The sequence below is a fragment of the Triturus cristatus genome, chromosome 11, assembly GCF_964204655.1.
Source record: "Triturus cristatus chromosome 11, aTriCri1.1, whole genome shotgun sequence".
In the NCBI taxonomy this organism is placed as follows: Eukaryota; Metazoa; Chordata; class Amphibia; order Caudata; family Salamandridae; genus Triturus; species Triturus cristatus.
In genome coordinates, this window is record NC_140594.1 from 3,656,163 (window position 1) to 3,672,034 (window position 15,872).

A 15,872-nucleotide genomic window follows, 5' to 3' on the forward strand; every position below is an offset into this window, starting at 1 on the left:
CACCAGGTACCCAGAAGCAATTCCCCTGAGGACCACAACAGCTCCTGTTGTGGCAAGGGCCCTGCTTGGAGTATTCTCCAGAGTGGGCTTTCCGAAGGAGGTCATTTCTGACAGAGGTGCCAACTTTATGTCAGGATACTTGACTGCAATGTGGAAGGAGTGTGGTGTTAACTATAAGTTCACCACACCCTATCACCCACAGTGCAATGGGCTTGTTGAGAGATTCAACAAGACCCTAAAGGGAATGATAAAAGGATTACCAGACAAGCTTAGGCGAAGATGGGACATCCTTTTACCCTGCCTTCTGTTTGCTTACAGAGAGGTCCCACAAAAGGGGGTTGGCTACAGCCCTTTTGAGCTTTTGTTTGGGCATCCTGTAAGGGGACCCCTGTGTTTGGTGAAGGAAGGATGGGAGAGACCTCTCAGACAACCCAAACTAGACATAGTGGATTATGTACTTGGTCTCCGCTCCAGGATGGCAGAGTATATGAAGAAGGCTTCTAAAAACCTTGAGGCAAGCCAAGAACTCCAAAAAGCTTGGCATGACCAAACAGAACAGGACAGAAAGTGTGGGTGTTGGAGCCAGTGGCCCCAGCAGCACTCCAAGACAAATGGTCTGGACCCCACACTATTGTTGAGAAAAAGGGAGAAGTCACCTACTTGGTGGACCTTGGGACTCCCAGAAGCCCCCACAGGGTGCTTCATGTCAACAGATTGAAGGCATATGTTGACAGGGCAGACATGGGGCTACTCATGGCTACAGATGAGGGGCAGGAGGAAGAGAGTGACCCTCTCCCAGACCTGTTGACTCAGAACCCTGATGATGGCTCAGTTGATGGTGTGGTCTTTTCTGACAGCCTCACTGTCCATCAGCAACAGGACTGCAGACAAGTTCTGCAGGCCTACAGACATATGTTCTCTCTGACCCCAAGTCAGACAAACTGGTGCACCCATGAGGTGGACACTGGTGACAGTCTGCCTGTGAAGAGTAAAATCTACAGGCAACCTGACCATGTCAGGGACTGCATAAAAGTTGAGGTACAAAAGATGTTGGAGCTGGGAGTCATTGAGCCTTCAGAGAGCCCTTGGGCTAGTCCTGTAGTCCTTGTGCCAAAACCTCACACCCAAGATGGTAAGAGAGAGATGAGGTTTTGCGTGGATTACAGAGGTCTCAATGCTGTCACTAGGACAGATGCCCACCCAATACCTAGGGCAGATGAGCTCATTGACAGACTGGCAGCTGCTAAGTTTTTGAGCACATTTGACCTAACAGCAGGCTACTGGCAAATCAGACTAGCTGAGAGTGCAAAGGCCAAAACTGCTTTCTCGACCCCAGGAGGACATTATCAATTTGTGGTAATGCCCTTTGGTTTGAAGAATGCACCTGCCACTTTCCAAAGGCTGGTGAATCAAGTCCTTACTGGGTTGGATGATTACTGTGCAGCTTATCTTGATGATATTGCTGTCTTTAGCTCCACCTGGGAGGATCACCTGGTCCACCTGAGGAATGTTTTAGAGGCCCTGCAAAAGGCAGGCCTCACTATCAAGGCCACTAAGTGCCAGATAGGGCAGAGCAAGGTTGTATACCTGGGCCACCTAGTTGGTGGGGGTCAGGTTCAACCACTGGAGAGCAAGATCCAGACCATAAAGGACTGGGCTCCTCCAACTACCCAGACTCAGGTCAGAGCTTTCTTGGGCCTGACTGGGTACTACAGAAAGTTTGTTAAGAACTATGGGTCCATAGTGACACCACTTAATGACTTGACCTCCAAGAAGATGCCAAAGAAAGTTCAGTGGACAGTAAGCTGTCAAAAAGCATTTGATGACCTGAAGCAGGCCATGTGCAGTGCACCTATTCTGAAAAGTCCAGACTACTCCAAAGAGTTCATTGTCCAGACAGATGCTTCTGAGTTAGGTGTGGGAGCTGTTCTTTCACAACTGAATGTAGATGGTCAAGACCAGCCCATTGCTTTTATAAGTAGAAGGCTGACCCCTAGAGAGAAACGTTGGTCAGCTATTGAGAGGGAGGCCTTTGCTGTGGTTTGGGCCCTGAAGAAGCTGAGGCCATACTTGTTTGGCACTCACTTCAAGATTCAGACAGACCATAAGCCCCTCTTGTGGCTAAATCAGATGAAGGGTGAAAATCCCAAACTTCTTAGGTGGTCCATTTCCCTACAGGGGATGGACTTCACAGTGGAACATAGACCTGGGACTGACCATGCCAATGCAGATGGACTCTCCAGATATTTCCACTTAGAACATGAAGACTCAACTGGTCAAGGTTAGTTTAATGTCCCTAAGTTTGGGGGGGGGTTGTGTAGGAGAGTAGGGTCTGCTTTCTATGTTCACCCCCACTTTTTGCTTTTGCTTTACTGGTTTACGACTTAGATGTGGCTGTGGGCCTGCTAATCAGACCCACAGCCCTGCTGTTCTCTCTCTAAATTAATACTATGTACTTTAGGTGCATAACCCATTTGGATAGGATCACCTTATTGGGCCCTGTACAGTGTACCCTAGGTACCCAGGGCATAGGTGTACCCTAGGCCTACCAGGGGCTGCAGCATGTATTGTGCCACCCCTGGCCTGGCCTTCCATTTTGACACAACTGGCTGATCACTCAGCTGGGGCAAGGTCGTGTAATCACCCCTTGCTTAGGTGTAGTATTCCTATACCTAACTTACATATAGACACATGTGTACCTATCAGTCACTCCTATGGCAGGCCTTGACAATCCTGGAGGCAGAGTGCTTGGTAACATGTGAGATGGTGCTCTAGCATGAGCTGAGCCTGTCTGCAGCTTTCGGAACCATGTCCTTATAGCTGTTCTATGATATAGCCTACCATATACTCTTAAAGTGCCTTATAATCTTAGACGGTTATGGTAACTATGGTTTGGCTTTATCAAAACATGTCGTGTAAGGTGTCTAACACTCGGGAATAATACCCCCATGCCATTTCTGGACATGAGAATATTATTCCCCCTTCTAGAGGGAAAGACATGTTAAAATCATACTTCAACTGTTAGCCTCTGACCAAAGCCTCAGCATCACAAAATGGATGCTGCTGCCACGACACAAGTCTGACCTCCTGCAGCTGGGAGTGATCCCAGCCAGGGAGGCCTGGACAATAGGTTTCCTGCTTGGGGAGGTGCTAGCACCTCCCCAGACAGCCTTTAGTGTATTGGGGCAGGGTGGGCTGAAAGGAATGAGACATGCCTGGGGCACACAAGGTGTTCCTTGCATAGTCCAGTTCAAACCGGCGCTGGGGCACTCCAGCCCCAGCTCTGGCGCGAAACTGGACAAAGGGAAGTGGGTGTAACCACCCCCTCCCAGGTCCCACCCATAAGGCGTGACCTAGCAGGTATCCCAGCCCCCCAGATTAGTATAAGAGTGGGAGTTGGGCCTCAAGACTTTAGATTATCCTGAACCTGCAAAACTGAACAGAAACTCTGGACCTTCGACATTCGACGAAAGAAGAAGACTGAAGAATCTCCCTTGTAGCCAAGGAGTGGCTACCCTGTGCAAACAGGCACCATCAAGAGACTACCCTTTGCTTTGTGAAACGTTCGACGAGGAACCGACTGCAGAGCCCGACCCGAGCCTTGATTTCCAGACTTCTCCGACCCTCATCCACATCTGCAGCAGAGCTGAGATCCGTGGAGGCGACGAGCGACGTGGGACCGGCTACCTGGGAAAAGTGGCTAGTAACTTACAGCGCAGCTTCTGAGGTACCCTCGAAGTTGTGCACCGGGGATTGAGAAGCCCCAACCCCAAGCACCATCTGCACCGAAGACCAGCCCCCCACACTCCACGAGTCCTGCGTGGGGCCCTTCAGCATTTTCCTGCTTGCCGCGTCTGTCCGGTTGCTTGCCCGCTGGCTAGTGGCCTCTGTGACGACGCTCCCTGAAATCTTCTGCGCTGGTTTGGCTCCTCCAGACTGGCTCCCGCTTCTCTGCAAAGAAGAAGCACCCCAGACCTTCCTGGTCTGCACCAGAAGCAAGTCCCTTGTTCTTCGTGGGTTCCGCTTGCCAAGGCTTGGTGAGTCCTAGTCCAACTTCGACGCCGCCGACAGCAAGAGCCTTCGTGGGACAGCTCGCCTCCTGGTCCTGGTCGTCCTCGACGCTTCCTGGTCCTCCTGGCTGCAGCGACAAGCTTCACCTTCACCTGCAACTCTTCACGACATCGCCTGGTTCCTTCCTGGTTCCACGTGGTCACTGGCTAGTGACCTTGACTCTGTCCCCTCTGCTTGCAGGTTTCTTCTCTTCTTGATCCCAGCCTTGGGATCCACCGGACACTCTCCCCTGACTGCCTGTCAGCATCTTTCTTCAGGCATCCATAGGAGTCGACGACGAAAACGACGCATCTTCACCCCTATGCACCCGCAGCCTGTGGGCTAGGTAACTTGGGTACTCCGGTGCTCATCAGGATAGTGACTATCCTAGTGTCTAGTTTTCAAGTCTCAACTTCCTAGCTACTCCGGAAGTGTCCTAAATCTATCTATTTCTAAACTGTAACATTGCTATTGACTTTTACGCATTACGCGTGAGTGTTTCCACTCTGCACACGAATCCCGTGGGCCTCCCACTCCCTAACTAACGCTAGTGTAGTGTAGCCCCAGCGATTCCCTAGGCCTAGGCCTATTCTATTTCCGTGACAGTGGTTCTTATACCACTTACTTAGTATATGGTTTGCGTGGCCCCTAGGGCCTAACTGTATTACTTACCTGTGTGACTTAATGTATGCTTAAATAAGACTGTGTTGTACTTACCTCTAATCTCATAAAGAGTGCTGAGGGTTTGCTTAGAATAAATACACTTTATTTTATATATATATCTGTTGTGGTGTCCTTTCATTTGGTATTCAAGGGATTATATATGGTATCACAGCTGGCTTCACATGCCATTCAGAGTTTAGCCTAAGACTGCTCTTGTCCATGCTACCACTAGGATAGCTGGTCTATAAGGTTGACTTTACAACCAATCACCATAAGGGTATTTGGACTGATATAAGGTGTACACTATAACTAGTGACATCATACATCAGGCCAACTTCTCACAGTATCCCTGAACCCTGGTTTTAAAATAACGAAATTTAAAAAAAATGAATGTTCTGTGATTGCGGGGAATTTTGTTTTGTATTCTGTGTTGAGGGGTTTTGAATTTTTCACCTGATTTTGCAGAGTAACCTGCACAACTCTCCGGTCCACCGCAATCGCGCTCGGCGATTGATTGAGTGGAGAGAGTGTCATTCAGTCCTCCTATACATCGGGCGCCATTGCAGCAGTTAGCACTCTAGTGGACAGCCCTCCTGGGGTATAAATTCGACTGCATTAGCGGGCATGCAGCAGGTGCGCCGAAGGTGTGCCAAAGGTAAGCCCGTCTGTGCCTATTCGCGCCGGGACGCGGCCAGCGGCCTGAGGATGAGGCCCGTCCCTCGGCAGGCACCGTCTATGGGTAGGACATGCTATCCACGGGAAACACTGCTAAGGCTCAGACATCTGTCCTCATGCACTGGGGGTAAGATTAAATTGCAAGCAGAGGATATCAAGCTGCACGAGGGAGGTTGGTGCTGTGGGTACTGTGGGTGGGCCCTGAGTAAACAACAACAGGCTTCCCGTAACCTACAGCGTCCCCCCTGTAATGTTCATAGAGAGGGGAAACAGAATGTTGGAACAGAGGATCAGATAAGTGTAGAACAGAGAGCCTGCATGCGGGGGCTATATTTCAACGCCAGATCCATCGCAAAACATGTAGCGGTGATCTGGGACTTTCTGGATGATACTAAACCAGACATATGTCTCATTACGGAAACCTGGTTGAACAAGGATTCCACCCCGGCATTGGCAATGGCCTTCCCGGCAGGTTATGTGGTCAGCCGATTGGATAGACCTATAAAACGGGGTGGCGGGCTAGCAATTGCCACGCGCCCTCCTTATTATATGAATACTCTGGATAAAGTCTCCTTATCAAATCTAGAACTACTGATATTTAGAGTAGAGCGCGACCTAATTACAGAATGGACGGGAGCGTTAGTATATCATCCACCTGGAGGCAGCAAGAAAGAGTTTTGCACAACGCTACTGGAAAGGGTGGCTCCGTATATTTTAAATGCGAACAAATTCCTCTTAGTCGGGGATTTTAATCATCATCTAGAGATTCTCTCTAATGTAGATTCAGCCAGCCTAGTGGCAGCGATAGAGTCACTCGACCTATCATCAAGAGTTGTTAGTCCTACTCATATTGCCAGCCATATGCTCGATGCTATATTTTCAAATATTTTCGAGCTAGTGGTCGAACCCCCTCAAACCTTAGGTTGGACAGATCACTCGGCACTTAGCTTCACTTTGTCGTCTCCAAACCTAACTGCTTGCATGCAAGGTCACATAGATCTCCGCAGGCCCTGGAAAAAGGTAACCGCTGCTGCCTTCAGCCAAGTATATAAGGTTCCCTCATTTAGTATGGGTGAAGACTGTGACGCAGCTTTGGGAATGCTTGAGGGTGCAATCATAGAAGCCCTGGATGTTATAGCTCCACTCAGAAGGGTAAGAATGCAGGTTAGAGCAGCTCCTGCCCCTTGGTATTCAGATACCCTCAAGAGGGGAAAAGCAACATGCAGGGCCATGGAAAGAAAATGGAGAAAATCTAAGACCGAGCAGCACGAACAACTCTAATGAAAGATGCACAGAGCCCATCTTAACAGCTGCAATATAGCCAGAAGAGCACACTTGGGCTCTCACATTATGGAGGCAAAGAACTCCCCAAAGGAGCTATTTAAGATCTTGAAGGAATTCCCTAATCCTAAGGCAACAACCCATTTCCTCCCCCCACCCAGGAGCTCTGTGAAGATTTAGCCACTTATTTCACTCATAAGATTGATGTAATCTATTGTTCTTTCAAACGGGTGGAAGCAGACCCTCCTGGAGATTCTTTGCTGGAAATATTTAATCTGCCTAGGCTAGATTATTTCCCTCATGTTACGAGCGAACAAGTGGGCTCTCTATTAAGTCTTGTGAAATCAGGATCTCCATTAGATCCTGCACCACCAACCGTCATGTCAGATCTCAGCCCGGTCTTGCCTGATGCGTTGGCAGAGGTCTATAACATCTCGTTAGACACTGCCACGTACCCGAGGAAGTGGGAAAGCGCACGCATTAAACCACTGCTTAAAAAGGTGCTAGCGGATCTGACTGATCTACAAAACTACAGGCCGATCTCTCTTCTCTCCTGCTGTTCGAAGGTAATTGAGTCACTGGTAAACCAGCATCTGTCTCGTTATCTGGAACAAAATAACCTTCTGGATTCTTCCCAGTCCGGATTCCGTACCTCGCATAGCACCAAGGCCGCACTGTTGGAGGTCACGGATACTATAAGGATGACATTGGACAGGGGGACCCCAGAGATCCTGTCCTTCTTGATCTGTCGGCAGCCTTTGAAACCATCTCTCACAGAATCCTGTTGGATAGACTGCGAGGGATTGGTGTCAGAGGCATGGCTCTTAAATGGATACAAAGCGATCTATCAGAGCGCACTCAGAGCGTTCAGTTGGGTACCTTTGTGTCACAAACCTCACTGGTGGACAGGGGAGTTCCGCAGAGATCTATCCTGAGTCCCACCCTGTTTAATGTGTATGTGGCCCCTTTGACGGAAATTATTAGAAGCTGTGGGTTTGAGACCATCTCGTATGCCGCCGACACACAGCTGATTGTCCCCATTGAGGATGACATTGTATCCACTCAATCAAAATTTAAAAGCTGCATGTCTAGCATTGGAACGTGGATGAAGAACTTCCTACAGCTCAATTCATCCAAAACAGATACTGCTGTTCGGGAAGGTCGAGGAGATCTGGTCTCCCGACTGGTGGCCTCTAGAGTTGGGAGAGGCTCCTTCCCCCAAAAATTGGGCTAACAATCTTGGCATCAGGATTGATAATAAGTTATCAATGGAGGAGCAGGTGAAGACATTGTCAGGGACTTGCTTTGGAACCATGAGGATGCTAAGAAAGATCTTTCCCTGGATTCCACTCTCGGCAAGAACAACCCTTATCCAGTCACTCTTGGTTAGTCGACTGGACTATGGCAACTCTTTGCTTGTCGGAATAAGGGAAGACCTACTATCCAGACTACAGGTGGTGCAGAATACCGCAGCACGCCTTGCCCTTAATAAACCGGCACGCACCCCTTCTGCACCCCTTTTGAGCCAACTTCATTGGCTTCCGATTAGGAAACGAGCTATTTTTCAGATGCTATGTGTGGTCTTCAAGTCTCTACAGGGGAATGGCCCCGCCTACCTCAATAAGAAGCTTACTCTGTATAATCCTACACGGCAACTAAGATCTAGCAACCGTAACTTCTTGTGCTCACATAGAATAAACTGAGCAAAAATGGGGGGTCGCGCCTTTTCATATCTGGCCCCCAGTCACTGGAACACTCTACCAGAGAAGATCCGGTCCTGAACCGAGATATCCTGTTTTAAGAAACTCTTGAAGAGGTGGCTGTTTTAGGAGACTTTGACCATGAGCACTCATTTCTCTAAGCGCCGAGAGATCCCTGTGGGGATGATTTGTTTGTGCTATATAAATGAGTTAAAGTAGGCCTGCACCCATGCCGTATGTCCACCTGCATAGTCGTACCCCGCCCAGGGGTTCCCAATGCGCTGCTTCACCAGTTGCCCTACAGTCCACCTGAGCTGTAGTCTGGCTGACCCTTCTCTGACGGTCCATGGCTGCCCCTAGTTTCCCCTCCCTTCCCTGGTTTGTATTATATAGTATGGCAAACACCGGTTACACTGCACATGAGTGTGGTGAAGGTTATTGTAAACGTGATGATTGATCTCACCTGATTGGACACTTGTACTCTGCGATATTGTCATCCAACAATGATATGTAACGAAATTACTAACAAATGCCAATAAAAACATGTTTAAAAAAAAATAAAAAAAATAAATGAGTTAAAGTAAAGTAAAGAGGTGATAGGACAAAAGATGTGAGAAGTAGAGTTGTAAGCAGAGTTTACCGCTGGTGAAGGATGCAGATCTGAGCGGGAGGCCTTGGCCAGAGGAGATTAAAGGGAGAGGTGACATAGGACAAAAGATGGCAGAAGTAGAGTTGCAAGTAGAGTTCACGGCTGGTGAAGGACGCGGATCAGAGGGGTAGGTAGATCGTGGGCAGAGGAGATTAAAGGGAGAGGTGACAAGGGACAAAAGATGGCAGAAGTAGAGTTGCAAGTAGAGTTCACCGCTGTTGAAGGACACGAATCACAGCGGGAGGTCCTGGCCAGAGGGAATAAAGGGAGAGGTGACAAAAGATGGCAGAAGTAGAGTTGTGAGTAGAGTCACCGCTGGTGAAGGACGCAGATCAGAGGGGTAGGTAGGTAGTGGCCAGAGGAGATTAAAGGAAGAGGTGACAGGACAAAAGATGTGAGAAGTAGAGTTGTAAGTAGAGTTCACCGCTGCTGAAGGAGGCAGATCAGAGCGGGAGGCCCTGGCCAGAGGAGATTAAAGGGAGAGGTGAGATAGGACAAAAGATGGCAGAAGTAGAGTTGCAAGTAGAGTTCACGGCTGGTGAAGGACGCGGCTCAGAGGGGTAGGTAGATCGTGGCCAGAGGAGATTAAAGGGAGAGGTGACATAGGACAAAAGATGGCAGAAGTAGAGTTGTGAGTAGAGTCACCACTGGTGAAGGACGAAGATCAGAGGGGTAGGTAGGTAGTGGCCAGAGGAGATTAAAGGGAGAGGTGACAAGGGACAAAAGATGTCAGAAGTAGAGTTGTAAATAGAGTTCACGGCTGGTGAAGGACGCGGATCAGAACCGGAGGCCCTGGCCAGAGGAGATTAAAGGGAGAGGTGACAAGGGACAAAAGATGGCAGAAGTAGAGTTGCAAGTAGAGTTCACGGCTGGTGAAGGACGCGGCTCAGATGGGTAGGTAGATCGTGGCCAGAGGAGATTAAAGGGAGAGGTGACATACGACAAAAGATGGCAGAAGTAGAGTTGCAAGTAGAGTTCACGGCTGGTGAAGGACGCGGCTCAGAGGGGTAGGTAGATCGTGGCCAGAGGAGATTAAAGGGAGAGGTGACATACGACAAAAGATGGCAGAAGTAGAGTTGTCAGTAGAGTCCCCGCTGGTGAAGGGCGCGGATCTGAACCGGAGGGCCAGCCTTCGCCTCGTGCAGGAGAGTTAGTTTTTCCACCATAGAAACAGGGTGAAAGGTTTCGAGATGAAGACAGAGTAGAAGCTGAAGGCACCAAAGCTTCAGATGTGGGGTAACCGAGGATAAGGGAATGCAGAAGGAGAGGGAATGGAAGCGAGGATATCAGAAAATATAGAAACAAAGTCCCAAATGTAGCCGGGGCGCAACAGACTTTACAGAGAAGGGAGCGTTGAGGTGATGGAGGGTTGTGAACACCAGGATCAGCCCACCTGCTCTCAGTGGGTCTTTACATTTGCATTTCATTTCACACATTTCCAGTTTTAGGCGGACACGGATTAAGGGATCTGCTCAGAATCACACGGTTTTCAATCACATGAGGAGCCGGGACTAGAACTGAAGATCCCTAGGTTGGCTACCTGACCACGTTCCTTCCCAGAAACAGCAAACTATGCAATGGAGGGGTTGTGTCCAAGGACACAGGTTACTATTACTTTATTACAGTGTCAACAGTAACTCCAACAGTTTAATCAGTAAGTGAATTAAAGAGATAACTCTACTCACATCTGCAAAGAGCCCAAACTTGCCCACGAAGGGGAGCGCCCCCGGCACGATGGTGTTCAGGAAGTCGAGCAGGGGGTCGTTATACCCCCACAGGATCTCGCCCACGGTCCTGTTCATGAAGGCGGCCTCGTTGAAGCTGCTGAAAGCCCCACTGATGATCCACCGAACGGGCAGGGGGAGGTGCTCCAGCATGATGGAGGCTGCCTGAGGAGACAAGACTAGTGTCAGGAGCGCAAAGACAACACGGGCACAAAACAACTATTCAGAAGAAGATAAAGGCTGTACCATGCTGAGAGAAGGCTCGATTGCTGCTGCGTATCTCATAGCACACTGAACATCTATAAGACATGCAAGACATCAGCAAACACGGATTGAAACCAGTAATGCGCTCCCTTCACTGGGGATGCGCTCCCTTCACCAGTGATGCGTTCCCTTCACTGGGGATGCGCTCCCTTCACCAGTGATGCGCTCCCTTCACTGGGGATGCGCTCCATTCACTGCTGATACACTCACTTCACTGACGATGTGTTCCCTTCACTAGTGATGTGCTACCTTCGCTAGTGATACATTCCCTTCACTGGTGATGCACTCCCTTCACTAGTGATGCGCTTCGTTCACTAGTGATACACTCCTGTCACCGCGTATGCGCTCCCTTGACTGGTGATGCACTCCCTTCACTGGTGATGCACCCCCTTCACTGGTGATGCGCCCCCTTCGCTAGTGATGCACTCCCTTCACTGGTGATGCGCTCCCTTCACTGGTGATGCACTCCCTTGACTGGTGATGCACTCCCTTGACTGGTGATGCACTCCCTTCACTGGTGATGCACCCCCTTCGCTGGTGATGCACCCCCTTCGCTAGTGATGCACTCCCTTCACTGGTGATGCATTCCCTCCACTGGTGATGCGCTCCATTCACTGGTGATACGCTCCTTTACTAGTGATGTGCTCCCTTCACTAGTGATGTGCTCCCTTCACTGGTGAGGCGCTCCCTTCACTGGTGAGGCGCTCACACGGAAGGGGCCCACTGAGGCTGATAACAGGCAGAGAGATCAGGGGAAATATTCTAGGCAATAACAACGAGAGTTCCTCTGCCAAAGGCTAAGACGTCAAAAGCTAAACAGTCATTGATAGATAGAAAACAGCCCGAATATCCTGACCTTCCAAATTATAATATGAACAACATAATGAGCTAACAAGTCACATTTATTTCTTTGATTTTGTCAAAATGATAAACATAGTAAATATAAAAGTTACAGATGCATCCAAAGTCACACACACACACGACCTCAACATAACTCAGACACATATCCAAACAAACTCTTGCATACTGTCAATTCAAACAATCACTAAACATCAAGACAACACAATTTAAATATATGTACCCAAATAAGTACAACATTTTCCCATCAGATAAGGGGGTACAGGGGTTCAAAAGTATAGTTGAATAAAGTCCATAGCAGCATCTAAGGGTCCCATGATACGTTGGTCATACAGTTCATCATTCAAATGCTTTCTCAGAAGGGTAGATGAAAACAGAAAAGCTAAGATCAGCTCCAGCGCCGGCGCGCGTTTCAGTGTCTAACCCAGCTGTGGGTCACATCTTCTTCAGGGCGCAGGAGTCATGTGGGGGACACACGGAGTAATGTACACCCTTCACTAGTGATGTGCTCCCTTCACCGGTGATGCGCTCCCTTCACCGGTGATGCGCTCCCTTCACCGGTGATGTGCTCCCTTCACCGGTGATGCGCTCCCTTCACCGGTGATGCGCTCCCTTCACCGGTGATGCGCTCCCTTCACTAGTGATGAGCTTCCTTCACTAGTGATGAGCTTCCTTCACTAGTGATGAGCTTCCTTCACTGGTGATGCGACCTGTTTACCAGCAATGAGCTCCCTTCACTGGTGATGCGCTCCCTTCACTGATGATGAGCTCCCTTCACTGATTAGGAGTTCTCCTCAGTCCGAAGCTCCCTTCACTGATGATGCGCTCCCTTCACTGGCGATGCGCTCTCTTCAGTCTGATCTGCACTGCTTCTGAGGAGCTTCAAAGCTTTAAAGGGTTGGCTGCTTTGCGAGGTGCTGAGGCAGGATTCTGGGGCCGAACGCCCTTTTAGCAGCAGAATGGTCTGTTAATTGGGAGTGATGGAGGGGTGAGATATAGGACTCCTGCGAGTAGGGGTAGCTGGTCATGTGGCATGAATATCGGGTACGAACTGCGACATAACTGCTCCAGGGACGTTGGGGTGGAGCAGAGAGGGTGTAACTGCTCTAATAGTGAGCATAATTCGCTAAAACAAAACACATAGCTTTTGAAAGGACTCTCATGAAAGAGTCCAGGAGAACAACGGTGAATGTTAAGTACAATTTAACTCAAATGTGCAAACTGGCCATGGTAGCAGAGGCGATTACAATCAGGATGAGTGATTTAACGTGGTCAGCCCCGCACGGAAGGTCATGGCTCCTCTGTGGCAGCAGCGACTCTGGAACTCTCAGAATGAGCGAGTCCTTGCCTACGTTTCGGCCGAGCCTTCAGGACTTGGCTGCTTCTCAAATAAATCACGTTTCCTTCGAGCTGGCGTAGCTATTCGCTACTACATTATAAACATTACACTAGACAGAACTCACAATCGCTAGCTATAAATGGCAGGCACGCACAATTTGAACATTTAGACGACAGGACTGATTCTACAAATCATACAAACCCAGGGCTCAAAACAGGATTAATCATAAGAGTATTAAATGCTTCATTGCAGTAGTGGGAGAAACACATCCACCAGTCACGACAAAGGGCTATCATGAAGGGAAAAACTTCAGCAAAAGGTCTACAGAACTCAGCACGACCTGCAATCTTTTTGTCCTTAAACATCAGCTTCTTGAAATATGGACACTTTGCTTTCAAACATACATTTATATTCGAGAATGTCCCATGTACATGCATGGTATTTCAATTAAAAACCCTCCTTTGCCCTAAAATACTGCCGCCTTATATTTATTATTTTTATTACAAGAACGTTTCATGCCCAAATTAGCAGATGGAACCATACATGCTTATCTTATCACCACCACAAGGCAGAAGGAACATATCACTGATCCTGCGAGCATCTGTTTGCATCATGCTCCGGATTCACATGAGGTTGCAGGTGGTATTTCATGGTGTTCACCGTAAACTCTGAACTGTGTAGAAGGTCCAAAGCGGTCTGGGTGCGTGCTGGCCACTGCTGCCCGAGTGCGTGCTGGCCACTGCTACCCGAGTGCGAGCAGGCCACTGCTGCCCGAGTGCGAGCAGGCCACTGCTGCCCGTGTGCGAGCAGGCCACTGCTGCCCGAGTGCGAGCAGGCCACTGCTGCCCTAATGCAAGCAGGCCACTGCTGCCTGAGTGCAAGCAGGCCACTGCTGCCTGAGTGCGTGCTGGCCATTGTTGCCTGAGTGCAAGTTGGCCACTGCTGCCCAAGTGCGGGCTGGCCACTGCTGCCTGAGAGCATGCTGGCCACTGCTGCCCGAGAGCATGCTGGCCACTGCTGCCCGGGTGAATGCTGGCCACTGCTGCCCAAGTGCATGCTGGCCACTGCTGACTGAGTGCATGCTGGCCACTGCTGCCCGAGTGCATGCTGGCCACTGCTGCCCGAGTGCATGCTGGCCACTGCTGCCCGAGTGCATGCTGGCCACTGCTGCCCGAGTGCATGCTGGCCACTGCTGCCCGAGTGCATGCTGGCCACTGCTGCACGAGTGCATGCTGGCCACTGCTGCCCGAGTGCATGCTGGCAACTGCTGCCCGAGTGCGTGCTGGCCACTGCTGCCAGAGTGCGTGCTGGCCACTGCTGCCAGAGTGCGTGCTGGCCACTGCTGCCCAAGTGCGTGCTGGCCACTGCTGCCCGAGTGCGTGCTGGCCACTGCTACTGGCTACTGCTGCCAGAGTGCGTGCAGGCCACGTCCGCCTGAAAGCAAGCAGGCCCCTGCTGTCCGAGTGCAAGCAGGCCACTGCTGCCTGAGTGCATGCTGGCCAATGCTGCCTGGGTGCGTACTGGCTACTGCTGCATGAGTGCATGCTGACCACTGCTGCCCGAGTGCATGCTGGGCATTGTTGTTCGAGTGAGTGCTGGCCACTGTTGCTCGAGTGCATGCTGGCCACTGCTGCCCAAGTGCGAGCTTTGCACTGCTGCCCGAGCATTGAAAACGCTGTCACAATGCCACAATCATATACTCAAGGTGCCGGCACACCTATCAGTCTCTGCTTTCTTATGCCAACTGCACTGGCTGACCATCAGATGCTGCATCAAATTTAAAGCATTCATTTTTGTGTTCAGAGCCTTTCACTTGAAAGGTCCCTGTACTTAAGGCGAAGGCTGAAGGTGTCCCATCAGGCCAAAGTCTTGCATTCCAATGTTTTGATGTTATTACAAGTTCCAAGGGAGCACAGAGCGAGAAGGGGAGGAAGATCTTTTGTATTTTGACTACTAAACTCTGGAACTCCCTTCCTACTTCGCTATGCATGGCACCCTCTGAATCAACTTTTTGCAAACAGCTGGAGACTTTCCTCTTTGCTGGTGGATACTAGGCTTCCAGTTTTTTGGTCTTTCTGGTCTTTCTGTTTCTAGCCGCGGTACCCTTCCTTGGAAGCAGCTGTGGGCTCTATAAATGTACTGTAGTGTATATTGTATTGTATATTGTGTATTGTATTGTGTAGTGGATATTATGTATTGTATTGTGTATTGTAATGTATATTGTATTGTATATTATATTGTAGAATTATACTGTAGTATTTTATTGTATTGTATAGTATTGTAGTATTGTATTGTAGTGTAGTAATGTATTGTATTGAACTGTATTGTGTTGTATATTGTATTGTAGTATTAATTTGTACATTATATTGTATTGCATTACTGTATTGTAGTATTGTTGTATTATACTGTATTGTTGTATTGTACTGTATTGTATATTTTATTGTTGTATTGTATTGCTGTATTGTATTGCATTGTTGTATTGTAGTATTGTATTGTACTGTATTGTATTTTACTGTATTGTATTGTAAATGGTATTGTATTGTTGTACTGTACTGTATTGCATTGGTGTATTGTATTGTACAGTATTGTATTATATTTTTGTATTGTATATTTTATTGTATTATTGTATTGTATATTGTATTGTATTGCATTGATGTATTGTATTGTAT

The 15,872-nt window shown here is 48.9% G+C and overlaps 1 protein-coding gene across 4 annotated transcripts in view; it reads right to left on the minus strand.

Annotated features, from left to right (window-relative positions):
• SCARB1 (scavenger receptor class B member 1) overlaps positions 1 to 15,872 on the minus strand; it is a 636,132-nt gene that overhangs the window by 284,145 nt on the left and 336,115 nt on the right. For all 4 annotated transcript variants that reach the window (XR_014970694.1, XR_014970695.1, XM_085634841.1 and 1 more), the window contains exon 4: positions 10,704 to 10,907. Coding sequence is in view for 2 of the 4 variants with exons in the window: in XM_085634841.1 (XP_085490967.1) it covers positions 10,704 to 10,907 (204 nt within the window). In the remaining 2 variants the exon portion in view is untranslated. The remainder of the gene's footprint in view (positions 1 to 10,703; positions 10,908 to 15,872) is intronic.